A 16,315-nucleotide genomic window follows, 5' to 3' on the forward strand; every position below is an offset into this window, starting at 1 on the left:
GAGGAACAAAGCATGGCGTTTGTAACTTAAGAATTTATATATATAATAACTGCTTATTTTTTCTCATATTCTGTTCTCATTCATGAATTCAAGCTGTCTTTCTTTGGCTGGAAATATTTCCTTCCTTCCACTGGCTAAATTCCTACTCAGATTTTACTTCATCTAAAACAGAGATCTGCAAATAGTAAATATTTTAGGCTTTGTGGGCTAACAAGCAAGATTGAGGACATTATATAGGCATTTATAAAACGAGAAAAAAATTATCACAACATTTTCATTGATGAGGTTTAAAATATCACAGTATCGAGTATGAGTTTTTGTAAAACAGGTCTAAAGAGAAAAATGAAATTCTTTTGGGGAGAGGTGGAGGATAGACATTTCTCTTAATTAGGGATCAAAGTTATTCCTTACCATTAAAATCAATTACCATTCAAATCAATGTTTGTAATCCTAATCTGTAAGGAGATTTACATTGGAAAATCTATTTTCACTCAGATAAAAACTGGTAAATATTAATATCAATTGCAGGGCATATAATGAGCAGGTCAATTTTTTGTAATGCAATTACAGAATTAGATACTTTTGATATTTTCCTTTTAGAATGATTAGTAATTACTAACAATTGAAAGTTAAGTTAAAGCTCAATTGCAAATAAGAAAAGCTCAATTGCACAAAGGGGTCTTAAAATATAGAAATTTCCTTTGTATATTCATGGAGGTCTTTCAATACTGCTAAAAATGTAGTTTGAGCTCAAAAATATAATCACTGCAGATTTGTGTGAGAATGGAAATCTTTTTGTTTTAACTTGTAAATCTAATAATGCTATTTTTTTTTGCCAAAATGGCTTTACTTTTGAATAAGTTTTGCATGTAAGTGCTGTGTTGTCTTATACTGTTAGGTTGAATTCATTAAGCATCATTAAATGATCAAAATTAGTAAATTAGCAAAAATGAATTTTAAAGCCTTGTTAGCGTTCCGTAGTAGTGGTCAGAGGAGTTCTTTTCATTTAGAAAAATTTCAGTCTTTACTCTGAGCTTAAAAAAAAAAATCACTCTTGGGGCGCCTGGGTGACTCAGCTGGTTGAGCATCCCACTCTTGGTTTTGGCTCATGTTAGGATCTCAGGGTCATGAGATTGAGCCCTGCACCCACCCAGCTCCATGTTCAGCAGGGAGGAGCTCTGCATCTTTTCCAGCTTGTGTTCTCTTTCTGTCTCTCTCTCTGTCTCAAATCAATCAATCGATCAATCTGGAAAAAAAATCAGAATAAAACATTATCAAATGCTGTGTGGTAGGGCGTCAGGATATTCAGCTGCTAATTCTGACAAGAATTCATGGACTGACAGCAAAATCAAGTCCATGAGAGCAAAAGAAGTTTATTGTTAACACTACTGGTTCAATAAAGCATGGTAGATTCATATGTTTTCCACAAAGTACCTGTTGACTGAGATAATACAATGATGTTATAACCATAGGATTTAACACCTTACATTTTCACAAGTGTTGTAAATCTGTCAAACTGAGCCTTTAACTACTTACTTACATAAGTTATAACACATCATAGCTGATTTCACTTGAGGTATAATCAGTGTTTTCTCAACTTCTTTAAAAATATTCTCAGCTGTTTCATGTAGCCTATTCATAGAGGCTGTTCTTCAGTCATTTCAAACATTGACTTTTTGAATAAACACACAAATAAGCGGTCTCAATAACGCCTATCCATTCATTAAGAGCCATGGAAAGCATTCAAAATAATTTTCTTCACTAAATTGACTATCAGTGCTGTTCCCACCATCTTTAACACTTTGCTTTTTAGTCATTCTTATCTAAAAGCTAATGGTCTTAAACTAGTTTATATTTTCTGGATACATTTCTTCAGCAACTGCAGTCAAACATCATTTAATTTAATTAACAGACCTTAAGTAAATGACGTTCCTTCTTTGGCTAACAAATGAGCCACTTGGGAACTTACTTTAGTAGCAGTCTTTCACTCTTCTTTCTGTCTTTGAAGAAATTTTACGATGACAAGATATCAAAATTTTCTGACTTTTCTCATTGATTCCTATGATTTGGGAATATTCTGATGGCTGTTTAATCTGGTAAGGTTGACATATATTGTATTCTTTAAGAACAGATATAATGGTTATTGTATAAGAAACTGCTTTGCAATCTAATTTGATAAAATAATCCATACTTAACTGTATCTTGAAGATGGACTATTTTAAGAATACTCTTTTTTTGTTTTGCATGATAGTTATATATTAGTAATAAAAAAGGTCACAGTATGGTGATATGCATGGTGTTTGAAATGATGTCAAGTAAAATGTGTTATAGTGATTTGTAGTATGTAGCAGTAGTCTGAAGTGATAAGAATGACATATATTATGTCTCGATTATGAATATTCTATAAATGCAGCTACAGACAATAAGTAAATAAATATGGTTGTATTCTAAAACATTTTACTTATGGACACTGAAATTTGAATTACATATAATTTTATGTGTCATAAAATATTACTATTTTTTTCCCAGCCACATAAAATGTAAAAGTTGTAATTAGCTGTAGACTGTACTTTTGTACAGGAGGTAGACTACATTCAGCCCATAGGCCATAGTTTGCCAACCCAAGTAACCAAGGTTACTATATATAGTAACCTTTTTAGTTTATTATTTTATTTGAAGGGATGAAAAGGAATTTGTGATTTTCTTGACCATTTTCTTTTCCCCAGCTTTTCTTTCCTTTTTTTTTTTTATTTTTTTTATTTTAAGTAAGCTCTATGCCCAAGAGGGGCTTGAGCTCACAACCCTGATATTAAGTTACATGCTCTACTGACTGAGCCAGCCAGGCACCCCTTGGGAATTTGTATTTTAGTTTAAAGACATTGCTAGTCATATTTCTTCTGTATTATAGACTTTGTGTTGTGGCTGAATATGAAAATCTTAGTGATTTCAAAGTTTTAAAAGTACAATTTCAGAAGAGAAAAGGCTAACATATTTGCATTTCTCAGCATATCAATATACTTTATATAGTTCTGCTTGATATTATCCTTTCAACTGGAATGGGAAGAAAAGGTGAAAACTTTTTAAAGGGTAAGAGATGGGCAAAAATAAGTCACAGGGAAATTTTCAAAGCATATGTAATTTATTTTATTTTTTTAAAGATTTTATTTATTTATTCATAGAGACAGAGAGAGGGAGAGACACAGGCAGAAGCAGGCACCACACAGAGAGCCCGATGTGGGACTCGATCCCAGGTCTCCAGGATCACGCCCTGGGCTGCAGGCAGCACTAAACCGGGGCTGCCCTATTTTTTTTTTATTTTAAAGATTTTATTTATTTGAGAGGGCCAGAGAAAGAACACAAAGAGCAGGAGCATCAGAGAGAGGGGAAGAGGCAGGCTCCCCACTGAGCAGAGAGCCCAGTGTGGGGCTCAATCCCAGGATCCTGGGGTCATGACCTGAGCTGAAGGCAGATGCTTAACCAACTGAGCCACTCAGGTATCCCTCAAAGCATATTTCTTTCCTTTCCTTTCCTTTCCTTTCCTTTCCTTTCCTTTCCTTTCCCTTTCCTTTCCCTTTCCTTTCCCTTTCCTTTCCCTTTCCTTTCCCTTTCCTTTCCAGATTTATTTATTTATTCATGATAGAGAGGCAGAGACACAGGCAGAGGGAGAAGCAGGCTCCATGCCGGGAACCCGATGCGGGACTCGATCCTGGGACTCCAGGACTGCGCCCTGGGCCAAAGGCAGGCGCCAAACTGCTGAGCCACCCAGGGATCCCCTCAAAGCATATTTCTTAAAAATATGTATAGTATATACCCATATTTGTTTTAAAAAATATGCGAGGCAGTAGTCTAGATATAGTCCCACCAATAGAGATTGAAAAGAAACACACCAACATATTAACAGTGTCTTCTGGGTAGGAGGATTATAGAAACTTTAATTTTTGCTTGTCTGTTTGCTGAAATTTTTACAATAATACATATTTTTAAAATAAACAGATAATGCTACATTATTTGAAAATAGAAAGTGTATCTTGGACAAAGAGAACATCTCAAGAAATATTTAGATTCCTCTGGATATTATCTTCTTTGTAAAATAGTTTTGAAAACTTGTGTAATACTCTGTGCACAGGCACTGTGTAGCAAAGCTATTCCGATAATTACTATGGATATATCACTTATATATGGCTACACTGTTATATGCCATATATAAGAGGCACATAATTCATCCATACTTTGAAGTTTCTTTCTCTTCAGAGAAGTCTATTCCGAACTGACCAAGTTTTTCATATCTCTAAATGATATCAATGGAAGTCCAAATGAGGTGGACCATACTATATAATAACAGAATAGACTTCAGTATTGAGGTGCTTCAGTGGTTCAGACTCTTGATCTCAGTTCAGGTCTTAATAACAGGGTCATGACTTCAAGCCCTGTGTTGGGCTCCATGCCTGCCCCCCTAAAAGACTTCAGTGTTTGTTTATTTTTGAAGATTTTATTTATTTATTCATTAGAGACAGATTGAGAGGGGGTGGGGAGAGACACAGGCAGAGTGAGAAGCAGGCTCCATGCAGGGAGCCTGACGGGGGACTCGATCCCGGGTCTCCAGGATCATGCCCTGGACCCGAAGGTGAGCCACCTGGGCTGCCCAAGACTTCAGTATGAATGTATGTATTTATTTAAAGATTTTATTTATTCATGAGAGACAGAGAGGCAGAGACACAGGCAGAGGGAGAAGCAGGCTCCATGCAAGGAGCCAGACGTGGGACTCGATCCCAGGTCTCCAGGATCACGCCCTGGGCCAAAGGCAGATGCTCATCCACTGAGCCACCCAAGCGTCCCAAGACTTCAGTATTTAAAAGCTACTTGGAAGTTGACTATTCCTCTTCCCTCCCCCCCAACCCACTCACCCCTGATTACAGGCTCTCCAAAGAAACAGAACTAATAGTATGTACACAAACATCTAGGAAGAGATTTATTTTAAGGAATTGGCTTGCACGATTATGGAGCCTTCCAAGTCCAAAATCAGGGTGGGCTGGCAGGTTGGAAACCCAGCAAGGAGTCAGTGTTGTAGTTAAGTCCTTAGGCCCTTTGCCACAAAATCCTATGCTGTTTGGCAGAGGTCAGTCTTTTGTTCTCTTCACATCTTCAGTTGATGGGATGAGGCCACCACACATATGAAGGGCACTCTGTTTTATTCAGAATCTACCAATTTAAATGTAAATCTTACCCCAAAAATGCCCTCATAGAAACATCCAAAATAATGTTTGATCATATATCTGGGTATTGTGGCCTAGCCAACTGGACATAGAATGAACCATCACACCCTCTCATTTTTAAAAATGAGTCAAGGCACCTGGGTGGCTCAGTAGGTTGGGTATCTGACTATTGATTTCTGCCCAAGTTATGATCTCAGGGTTGTGGGATTGAGCCCTCTGTAGAGCCTGCTTGAGCCTCCTTTCTTTCTCTCCCTCTGTCCCTCTACATGCTCATGCTCACTCTCTCTCAAATGAAAGTTAGAACCTTTTATTTACACAGTCATTTAATTTTCAATTGAGAATATGATGAATCACTTTTATAGGTTATAGGTTTCACTGCCTTTTGGAAACACTTCAAAAAACATGATCAATAAAATACAAATGTGTCAAGGATTCCTGTATTACTCTTTTATACAAAAGACAACTTCTTCACAGTTAATTAGGTAAAGGTACCTGAAAAATATCTCAGAGTGGCTTTATTCTTGAAATTTATTTGTACTTCCACCTTATTTTCTCAGATACTAGCTGATGTATTACCTGGGGAAAAAATAAAAATTTTAGTGTATTATTGAGATGGCCAACTCCTTTATATTCATTATTTTGGTGCTTATGTTTATTTAGAATTAATTTATCCATTTATTTATAACTGATGCTTTAAGACTATTCTGTCCACCAAAGAAATCTTAATTGCTTTAGAGAATGGTGAGCTAGCAGTTTACATCCAGTGGGCATGGTGGAGATAATCATTCACTGGTTCCCTAACCTGTTTTGTTTCCTCTCTCTGGAAGAGCTTCCTGTTTATTCAGCCCTAATCTCTGGACAGAAGCACAAATGGAATCTTTTTATAATAATAAGGCAGAGCAATCAGCTTCTCTGTCCAAATAATATTATTGTAGAATTTTCTTACTGAAATTTTTAAACTTTGTTTCTAACTTTTTTTTTTTTAATTTACAGACCACTTCAGTAATCTGAAAGAATTTCAGCCTTTCTTCCAGACAAGTGGACAGAAAAACCCACGAAAATATTAGTGTATAGCTTTCTGCACATTTGGGTTTTGTTATCGTGTGACACCTATTAAGTAATAATAATAATGAGGAAAGTTAGTAGTCATTTAGGATTTCTAGATAACCCATGAATAGATATATCATCATATCTATGGGAAGGCAGTCTTTCCTTCCATGTCACATGGAAGAGAAAGACTTACATAGGTCACATATAAGAAAGCAAGACTATAAGAGTCTCCCAATGAATAGTGAGCAAAGAAGAAAACATTTTATGCACCTAAACTTCACATAAATATTTTTATTGTAAAAAAATCATTTTCAAATCTTTACAGTATCAGAATTTCCCCAAAATTTCTTATATTGAGACAGAAACTAAAGGGACCCCATGAAAAAAACTAGTTTTTTGCTCCTTTTCCTGCTTATATTCTTGCTAAGACCTGCATCCCTGCCATACACATGGCTTAAAGTACCAATAATGTATGTCCTCCTTGTAAATGTCAAGGAGTTAGTGATTTCTTTGGAGTCTTCCAGGACAATAGATAACATCTAAGGAGTGACTAGGTGAGGTCATCATGATGTTTTCTAAGACCAGGTACTCCAGACACCTTGACAGCAAGACCCCAGCTTCAGGGCATAAATGGCTTCTGGAGACACTTGAATACTTGCCCTTGTTTTGACTAGTACCTAGGTGCCTGACAGGACACGTACACCTGACCACCGTCCTCAGAAAAAACTGCAGACCTCAAGCAAAGAGGAGATTCATTTTCCTTTTCCTTGCTGGGTCTCCTAGATGCTCCATCTGTAATCTTCTCTCTATATATCTTCAATAAACTCTGCTCTCACTTTCAGCTTGTGTTTCCTTCTTTCCTGCACAACACCAAGGATCCTGTTGGCTGGTCCTGTGGGACCCCCTTTGGGTCCTCAGACGAGGCCAGTCTGCATCATTAAGAGCTGTGCAGTTTTGAAGCTTTAAAGTTTCAAAATTATTATATTTATTTTTTTTGAAATATAAGCTCTCATCCTAATTAGAAAACCTCCTTTGGGGACACCTGGGTGGCTCAGTGGTTGAACATCTGCCTTCGGCCCAGGGCTTGATCCTGGAGTCCTGGGATCGAGTCCCACATCAGGCTCTCTGCATGGTGCCTGCTTCTCTCTCTGCCTCTCTCTCTCTCTGTCTTTCATGAATAAATAAATAAATAAAATCTTAAAAAAAAAAAAAAGAAAACCTGCTTTGTTTTGTCAAGATGTATTGTACTATCCACAAACATTGTTCTAGCTTCCTGTCTATCTCTCTGTGTTATCTAAACTTGTATATAATGCTCTCCTCTTAAAGGTTATCCTCCACTGTTAAAACAGTCTCCTTCCTGCCACTGTGCTACTATTCAGTTCATCATTGTTATATGAGCAGTTTAACCTTCTAAAACACAAGTTTCATTTTGTCAATCTGTCACTCAAGAACACCAAATGAAAATTAGTGGAATGAATGGTGAGAGGTAAGGTGAGGTCAGATTAGGCTGGCCTTTGAAAGTTGAATTTCAAAAGGGAAGTATTTGAGGAAGGGATTAACATGATATAGGTGTTTTAGTCACCCCTGTAGCAGAGTGGGCAGATGCATTAGAGATGCAGGACATGAGTCAGGGCTTTTAGCTATTGCAGAGATCAGGAACACTGATGATAGGAAAGTGTTATGAAGCCTAGACCTGACCAAAAAACAATGCTACTTCGTTGAGAGGTTCATAGTATTGCTTAGTAGAATCCTCCTATTTGATTTGAGCTTGCAGGTTTAAAAGATATACAAGGTGAGACAATTTAAAGTGTAGCAATTTTATTTTAGATGTACAAGCTGTATCTGAAGCACAAAAGAGTTTCTGCCCTGTGATTTTATTGTGCTTTTTTTTTTTTTTTTAAGATTTTATTTATTCACGAGAGACACAGAGAGGCAGAGACATAGGCAGAGGGAGAAGCAGGCTCCATGCAGGGAGCTTAACATGGGACTCGATCCCGGGTCTCCAGGATCAGGCCCTGGGCTGAAGGCGGCACTAAACTGCTGAGCCACCTAAACTGCTGGGCTGCCCTGCCCTGTGATTTTAAAGGGTTGCTGGTTAGTCCCACTTAGGATGTGGGACTGCCCAGAAACATCTGGCCACTGTTTTATGGATCCATAACTATACTTCATTGACTTCGTAAAAGGAGTACTTTCCTCTGCATTCTGGGTCAGATGAACCAGACAAAATTCTAATTCTGCTATTTCTATACACTTAGGAACCTGTGCTCCTCAGGGACCCTCTGGCCCAGGATCCCTCTCCCAGGTTATTATCCTGCCAAATTGGAGAGAACTGTAAACCCTTTCTGTCTCCCTGAGATAGAGACTCCCCTCAATCCTCACCAGATATTCCAGAGAACAAAAGTAGGAGGTAGTACTAAAACTTGCTTTGTTCTTATACCTTTATACTAAGATTGTGCTTTCTAAATAAGGAGTCTCGGGATCCCTGGGTGGCGCAGCGGTTTAGCTCCTGCCTTTGGCCCAGGGCGCGATCCTGGAGACCTGGGATCGAATCCCACGTCGGGCTCCGGGTGCATGGAGCCTGCTTCTCCCTCTGCCTGTGTCTCTGCCTCTCTCTCTCTCTGTGTGACTATCATTAATAAATAAATAAAATTAAAAAAAAATAAATAAATAAGGAGTCTCTTGGTTAGATGAGAAAGATTCCTAGTCTTTTTTTTTTTTTTTTTTTTTTAAGATTCCTAGTCTTAATTACCTCTTCAGAACTAGGAAATTTGTCTTCAGAATACAACAGTGAGAAATAGAGTAAAAGAGTTAAGGTGGGTGAGAGTCAGAGGAAGACAAATACCATATGATTTCACTCATGTGGAATTGAAGAAACAAAACAGATGAACATAGGGGAAGGGAAAAAAAGGGAGGCAAATCCTAAGAGACCCTTAACTATGGAGAACAAACTGAGTCTTGATAGAGGGAAGGTGGGCAGGGAGATGGGTTAAGTAGGTGATGGGTATTAAGGTGGGCACTTGTGATGAGCACTGGGTGTTATATGTAAGTGATGAATCACTAAATTCTACACCTGAAACTCAGTTTTTAAAAAATTTATTTACTTGGAGGGGAAGAGCAGAGGGAAGGAGAGCAGCAGACTCCCCGTTGAGCATGAAGCCCAACTTGGATCCCCACCATCCTATGACACCAAGATCATCACCTGAACCAAAATCAAGAATCAGACCCTCTATTAACTGAGCCACCCTGGTGCCCCTACACCTGAAACTCATTTTACCATATGTTAACTAATTGAAATTTAAACACTTGAAATTAAAAAAAAAAAAAAAAAAAAAAAGACAAAGGGGGAGGTGTAGTTGCAGAGATCAAAGGAGAACCCAGGAAGGAAGGAAGGCTCACAGGATCAAGGGCCTGGGAATCCAAAAGTGTGAGTTACTGTTATTTTCCCAAGCAGAAATGATCAGAGATTTTGTACATTGCTGCTTCAGAAAGTGGGGAGTTCGAGTAAAGGCTGCAAGAGGGAATGGAGACATGTGTAAAAGAAACTGGAAGTTCCCTTTGTACATTCTATCCTATTAGGTTAGTTTCTCACTTCTTGTGAGAACAGCTTCATTGCCACCTGCCCCCACTTGCAGCCTATGCTAATGTCTTTTTATCTACCTCTGAACTCTTTAGAGTCTACCCATCTTTTAAGCGCTAGTTCAGTTTTACTTCCTTCAAGTCTCTGAAGATTATTGTTTCCATTTCTTTCTCCATTCGCTGAGATCTTGTGTTAATAGATACAATCGTACTAGTTAGCAGGGTAATAGTTATAGCAAAAGTGTGAGCCTACTCCCTTTGAGTCAGGCTGTGTAATTCTTGAGTTTGGTGACTATATTGTAAAATTCTTTTGGATACTCGTTGCAAAAATTCTAGGTTCATACTTCTTAAAAAACACCCTTAGGTCCCAAGTTATGTTATTCAAGAACCACTTAAAAATACTGTGCGAGGGATCCCTGGGTGGCGCAGCGGTTTGGCGCCTGCCTTTGGCCCAGGGCGCGGTCCTGGAGACCCGGGATCGAGTCCCACGTCGGGCTCCGGCATGGAGCCTGCTTCTCCCTCTGCCTGTGTCTCTGCCTCTCTCTGTGTGTGTGACTATCATAAAAAAAAAAAATTTAAAAAAATACTGTGCGAAACCTTCTATCCCAGAATGCTTTAAATTTTCAAATGAAATGTATCCGTTTGGCTATCTCGACACGATTACGCAGTCATTCCTCTAGCAGAGTAAGACACTTTCAACTTATTCAGAATTGTCCAAAAAAAGGGGCGGCCACCCCAGAGACTTCTAGCAGTGAGCGCTCCAATTCGATCTGAGACCTTATGATGATCTCAATGGTAAAAGTGTCAAATTTCTCAGACACCTGTTAAAGGCAGCAAAAACGATCCTCTCTCAGCAGCTTGCTTATGTGTCCGGTAAGGGGGCTGACCGGGGCTCCTAAACCCGCTGCGGCTCAGTCTAACCCGAGTTTTACATCATTAGACGCAGGCAGCCGACCCGGCCGTCTGGTCGCGGTGCATCCTGGGAGCTGTAGTTTCCGGCTCCATCCTCCTGACTCCAAACTCCGAGCCGCTGGAGGACGGTTGCTTGGTATTATTAGCAAGCGGGAAGTATGGCGGTGGCGCGCGGCGACGCGGCTTTGCCCCCTGGAGAAGGTAAGGCGGTCCCTTCCCCCCGCCCCGAACCCTTGAGCCCTAAGGTTTACTCCGTGGAACTAAATTAAATAGTTACCTGGCGGAGAGAAGAAACCTGGGTTTAGGGATGCAGCTCTGTACCAGCTCCTTTGATGCGGGGCTGTGGGCGTCGCGGGGCCGCGCTCCCCTCTGGGAGTTGTAGTTCCCGGCTGCTGCCTCGCTCTGCGGCTTTGCGGCGCGGGCCGGGCTGGGGACTACATTCCCAGGGCCCTTTGCGCGGCCGGGCGCCCTGGCTCCCGCGCTTCTGAGGCTGCCCGGGTGGTGGGTTTCGGGCTGCGGTGACCTTTCCTGGGTGTTTACTTTGAGTTCTGGGTCCCCGAGGGAAAATTGCCGGGGCTCCCTCTTTGGCTTTACGCCTTTCCCTTCTCCTCTCGGCTCCCCGTCACGTTCAGGAAATCGTCTTTCAAACCTAGCTCCCGAGACCGACGTTAACCCCTCTTTTGGAAGTGTTCGGTGGCCGTGATAAGGTCTCGGGGGACCAAGAGCCCCAGCTCCCCACCCCTGGTTCTGGGACCAGGACCTGGGGGCGGTTCGGTCGCTCCCCAGCGTGTGCGGGCTTCCGTGGCCCGGAGTCGCCTGGCAGGAGCCGAGCTCCTTTGTTTTGGTTACAGCCCCGAGGCTCCGCAGCTGCCTTCTGGGTCGGGGGTCGGACGGCGGGTCGAGGCCTCCCCGCGGCTTGGGTCGGGGTCATTATCGGGGGCGGCGATTCCTGGTGGGGGGGCGGGGGGGCGGAGGTTCCATGAGGTCTGTCGACCCCGTGGAATTTTCCTTCGGACAGCACACAGCGTTCACCCAATTCCCAGGGACTCCCCACGACCACCCCCAAATGCTGGGTCCAGTAGCCAATGAAAACACATTGAGACCTTTCAGGAGAGCAACCTCGCATAATTATTTCCCACGGTAATCTTAATCTGGGTATAAATTTGAAATGGGCAGGTTCTGCGGCCCCACCCCTTTTTGATAATCTGCTTCTCTTGAACTCCACCTCTTGGGTCCACCAAGGGAACTTACAATAATAGCAGTGAACAGCCTCAGAGCGCTTGTTATAGGAGCCAGACGATGTACTGAGTGCCCCTTTTTTTTTTTTTTCATGCTCTCATTTTCTCTGTAGACTAACCTTATAAGGCAGGTATTATTATCACCCGCATCTTACAGATTGGAAAAGTGAGCCCCAAAGAGATCAATAACCTGCTCAAGATACCACAGTGGTTAATGGGAAGCCAGGATTTGAATGTCTGTGAAACTAAATTACTTTTTTGAGTGCTGGATGCCAGGAATGGGGCTGCTTTGTTTATATGGTTTCTCTTTTCATCCCCAGCTCAATTTAATTAATTAGGTGTATTGTTCCCTTTTTGTAGATAAATTAACTGAACTATACTTTGATTTTTAAAAAGTCTGGGCACTTTAGAATATACTGGTAGTTAGGTTGTAAGCAGGTTGATCTCTATCAAAAGGTTAGTTCCATTTGAAAAATACAATCATTACACAAAATATGGAAGTAATAGTTCCTATTTATTTAATTATTTATTGAATGAGAGAGAGAGAGAGTGCATGGGCCTGTGCTTCACCTGTGCTGGCCATGGGGTATGAAGGGGTAGGGGAGGAGAGGAGAGGGAGAGAATCTTAAGGGTGGAGCTGATGGAGGGCTCCATCCCACCACCCTGAGGTTATGACCTGAGCCCAAGGACCGAACCACCCAGGCCCCCAATAGTTCTTATTTCATTGTGGAGAATTCCAAAATATTAGGTCATAAAAACTTGAGCAGAGTATCACAAATTTCTAGGTGTAATATATTTCTGAGGGAAGGTGAGCAATTTAAATCTGTGGTCATTTAGAACTCAATTGCCTTAATTTTTTAAATCTTGGTATTTATTATGCTCCAGTGTTTTCTAACTCTAACTATAGAGTTTGTGAATATAATTCTATTCCTATGGCCAGTTATTGTATTTGTGTTTTGTAACAATTTCTCTATTTTCAAGGATCAGTGGTCAACTGGTCAGGACAGGGGCTACAGAAATTAAGTCCAAACTTACCCTGTGAAGCTGATATTCATACTTTGATTCTGGATAAAAATCAGATTATTAAGTTGGAAAATCTTGAGAAATGCCGACGATTAATACAGGTAGGTACTGCTATCTGGGAAATAGTTATATAAGACCAGTTCATTATTATACAAAACAATAAAATAACGTTAATGAAAAGTAACTCGGTAAGCTGGGAAAGCAGTAAATGTTACCTTAACTTTTTACATGACAGTTTTCCTTGGAAGATAAACACATTTGTGCTACATTTAAAATAGACTAGTGAAGGAAGCATTTATTTAAAAAAACAAAGCATATTATATTGGCAAAGCATTGTGTTGTTAAGATAACCCTTTACATCATGATGGAGGTAAAGAGTTCATGCATTCTGTCAACAAAAGATGGACTCCTTATCTGTCTGGCACTGTTCTAGATTTTGACAGACAAGATTAGGACCTCATTCTAGTGGAACTCACATTCTCAAGTAGTTGCTCTGTTAAAAATGTTTTCTCTTGAACAGTTGAAGAGGGTCTGATTGCTCAGCTTTATGTATATTTTCCATTGCTTAGGAACAACTTAACAACAAATATTTACACTGTAGCATATTTAGACAAAATATTTGAGAAGTTCAAATCAGGTTTGTATATTTGGGAATGTTTGGCCATTTAACCACTCTCATGTGAAAGTAATATGCATATTTTATTTCTAAGAGTAATGATATGTTTTCTTTCCACAGTTGTCAGTGGCTAATAATCGGCTAGTGAGAATGATGGGTGTGGCCAAACTGACCCAACTCCGGGTTTTAAATTTGCCTCATAATAGCATTGGCTATGTGGAAGGGCTGAAGGATCTAGTACATTTGGAATGGCTGAATTTGGCAGGAAATAATCTCAAGGTGAATTGTTTCCTTTGTCTTTTAGTACTTACAAATTTTTTTTTATTTGTAAAAGTATTCACTGCAAAAAAAATTCAAGCAGTATAGAAATAAATAGAATAAAAAGTAAAGGTACCTACTCTGACTTCCCAGGGATACTTTCAGTTAACATAAACAGAAGAAAAAATAATTTATTTTGAAATACATAATGTAGTATAATATTCTTTTAGATGTGGAAAAGAATTGTCTGTATTATACTTAGAAAAATAGTGAAACAGAATGAAATGTTAGCAGGGCTACTATATCATGCTGAATTACGCTGTAAGTAAATGTTAAATAGTATAGAGGAGAATATAATGTTTCAAAAGTCAAGAGATCTGGATTCTCCTTCTATCCCTTAGTAACTTTTTTTTTTTTAAGAGTTCATTTATTTATTCATGAGAAACAGATAAGAGAGACAGAGGCAGAGGGAGAAGCAGGCTCCATGCAGGGAGTCTGAACAGCGGGATCATGCCCTGGGCCAAAGGCAGATGCGCAACCGCTGAGCCACCCAGGCATTCCAGTAACTATATTTTTGTGTAAAAAATATATTTGTGTCTTGTTTTTTAATATGTTAGATGAGGGGACTCAATTAAGTGCTATTAATAGCTCGCTCACTTATTGATCAGTTAATTTATGCTATGTACTATTCTAGGCACCTTAACAGTACTAACTCATTCACTGCCATGACAGCCTATGAAGTGGGTATACTTGTTATGTCTATTGCATAAATGAGAAACCTAAGTACTGAGAAATAAAGTAACTTGCTTAACATAGCCAGGAGGTTGCAGAGCCAGGATATGGATCCATGCAGTTCGACTCCTCTCTTAACTTGTAAACTCTATATACTATATCAACTGTCCTGTGTTATTACTAAGGTTTTTTTCAAGCTGTAAATATCTGGTATGATATGATCCTCTATTCTCAGAGGGTTAATGATGGTAGAGGCTTGCTACATAACAATTTAACCAAATTCTGTTGTTACTACTTCCTCTTTCTCTTGCTAAACTATGCTCCTCTGCTTCCAGTAATAAGCAGAGGAGGCAGGAGACTCAGGTGTGAGGAACTAAGGAAGAATTTCATTTTTTGATTTGTGTACGTGAACTAGTGTGATGCTTTTCTTATGATAGGCCATGGAACAGATCAGTAGCTGCGCAGCTCTACAGCACCTTGATTTATCAGACAATAACATACCCCAGATAGGTGATCTATCTAAATTGGTGTCACTGAAGGTAAGTGTGTCATTTCTGACATTTTCATGTCATTTCTGAAATTTTATACTAATATGTCAGAAGAAAGTGATCTGATTGGCCTAAAATAAGCCTACTCTATATGAAGAACAGATTGTGTACATTATGATAAAAATTCTATTAGAGTCCCAGAAATTAAGTATGCAGCTCTTTGTTGTTAGTTGCTATAATTGACTTATTTTAACTAAAACTGGTCATTGTAGTTAAGGTTAACTCTTACTTGCCGTCCTATGAACATAATGAAGTCCTATTTATGCCCAATCAGCCAATACTAGCAGCTATAGCCATTTGATATGTAATGTGTTGGTGAGGTTGAGAGTGATCATTCCTGAATTTTAGTCTGTTTTTTTTTAACTTGGGATTGCTTGTTTTAGGTATTACTAAATTATCAAAAGTAACTTCACTTTATTTTAAAAGTAAACCTAAAAAAAAAAAAAAGTAAACCTGTAGCGTATAGTACTTTTTATGGAGTGGAAATGTATCATGCCATTAAATAAGAAACAGTTGCAATTATAGCTTCAGAAACATGTAGGCTTTTTCCATGTTTTTGCATCATTAGATATTATTCCCATCAGACAAATTCATTAAACCTTGGAAGCCATATTATTAGCTCAACTTTCCCCACATCTTTAACATAAGTCATTTTTAGTGACAATTACTCTAAACAATCTGATGTGTCCAGATACTATGAGAATTCAGATGAACTAAGGAGTTTTTTTTTCTGTAATGATTATTTTATCAGAAGCCTGGGTATTCAAAGCCTTCAGTTGTTTTTCATTGTTGCTGACTCACTTTGAGTCAGCCTCATCTCCAAGTAGCACGTTGTTGCTTTCTTAAATTCTTAGTTTCTAAGAGAATACAATTGTAAATTATAGGTTGTGGGTTACCTCTTTCTCTATTGGAAAATTAGCTTTGTATGTGATTTTTTTTTTTTTTTGTATGTGATTGTTTTAATGAATGTTTTCTTTCACCTCTCTCATCCTTTATTTTGATTGAACTTTTAAAATTTAATTAATTAATTAATTAATTTTAGAGAGAGAGTGTGTGAGGGGGTAGGGGGGCGGGCCAGAGGGAGAGGGAGAGAGAGAATTTTAAGCAGGCTCCCTGACCAGACCAGAGCCCATGGAGGGGCTTGATCTC

General features: G+C 39.3%; 1 protein-coding gene and 1 long non-coding RNA gene across 3 annotated transcripts in view; one reads left to right on the forward strand and one right to left on the reverse strand.

Annotated features, from left to right (window-relative positions):
• Positions 1 to 16,315, forward strand: part of CEP97 (centrosomal protein 97) — a 41,107-nt gene that overhangs the window by 7,157 nt on the left and 17,635 nt on the right. For both annotated transcript variants that reach the window (XM_025989978.2, XM_025989979.2), the window contains exons 2-5: positions 10,780 to 10,952; positions 12,971 to 13,113; positions 13,749 to 13,907; positions 15,056 to 15,157. In XM_025989978.2, the coding sequence (XP_025845763.1) occupies positions 10,910 to 10,952; positions 12,971 to 13,113; positions 13,749 to 13,907; positions 15,056 to 15,157 (447 nt within the window). In that variant the 5' untranslated portion in view covers positions 10,780 to 10,909. The remainder of the gene's footprint in view (positions 1 to 10,779; positions 10,953 to 12,970; positions 13,114 to 13,748; positions 13,908 to 15,055; positions 15,158 to 16,315) is intronic.
• LOC140594025 (uncharacterized) lies at positions 1,118 to 11,091 on the reverse strand. Its single transcript, XR_011994561.1, has 3 exons — positions 11,029 to 11,091; positions 5,706 to 5,789; positions 1,118 to 1,246 (listed from the first exon to the last, which is right to left on the reverse strand). It is a non-coding gene; the product is annotated as an uncharacterized lncRNA (long non-coding RNA).

Source organism: Vulpes vulpes, chromosome 1 (genome assembly GCF_048418805.1).
Source record: "Vulpes vulpes isolate BD-2025 chromosome 1, VulVul3, whole genome shotgun sequence".
Lineage (NCBI taxonomy): Eukaryota > Metazoa > Chordata > Mammalia > Carnivora > Canidae > Vulpes > Vulpes vulpes.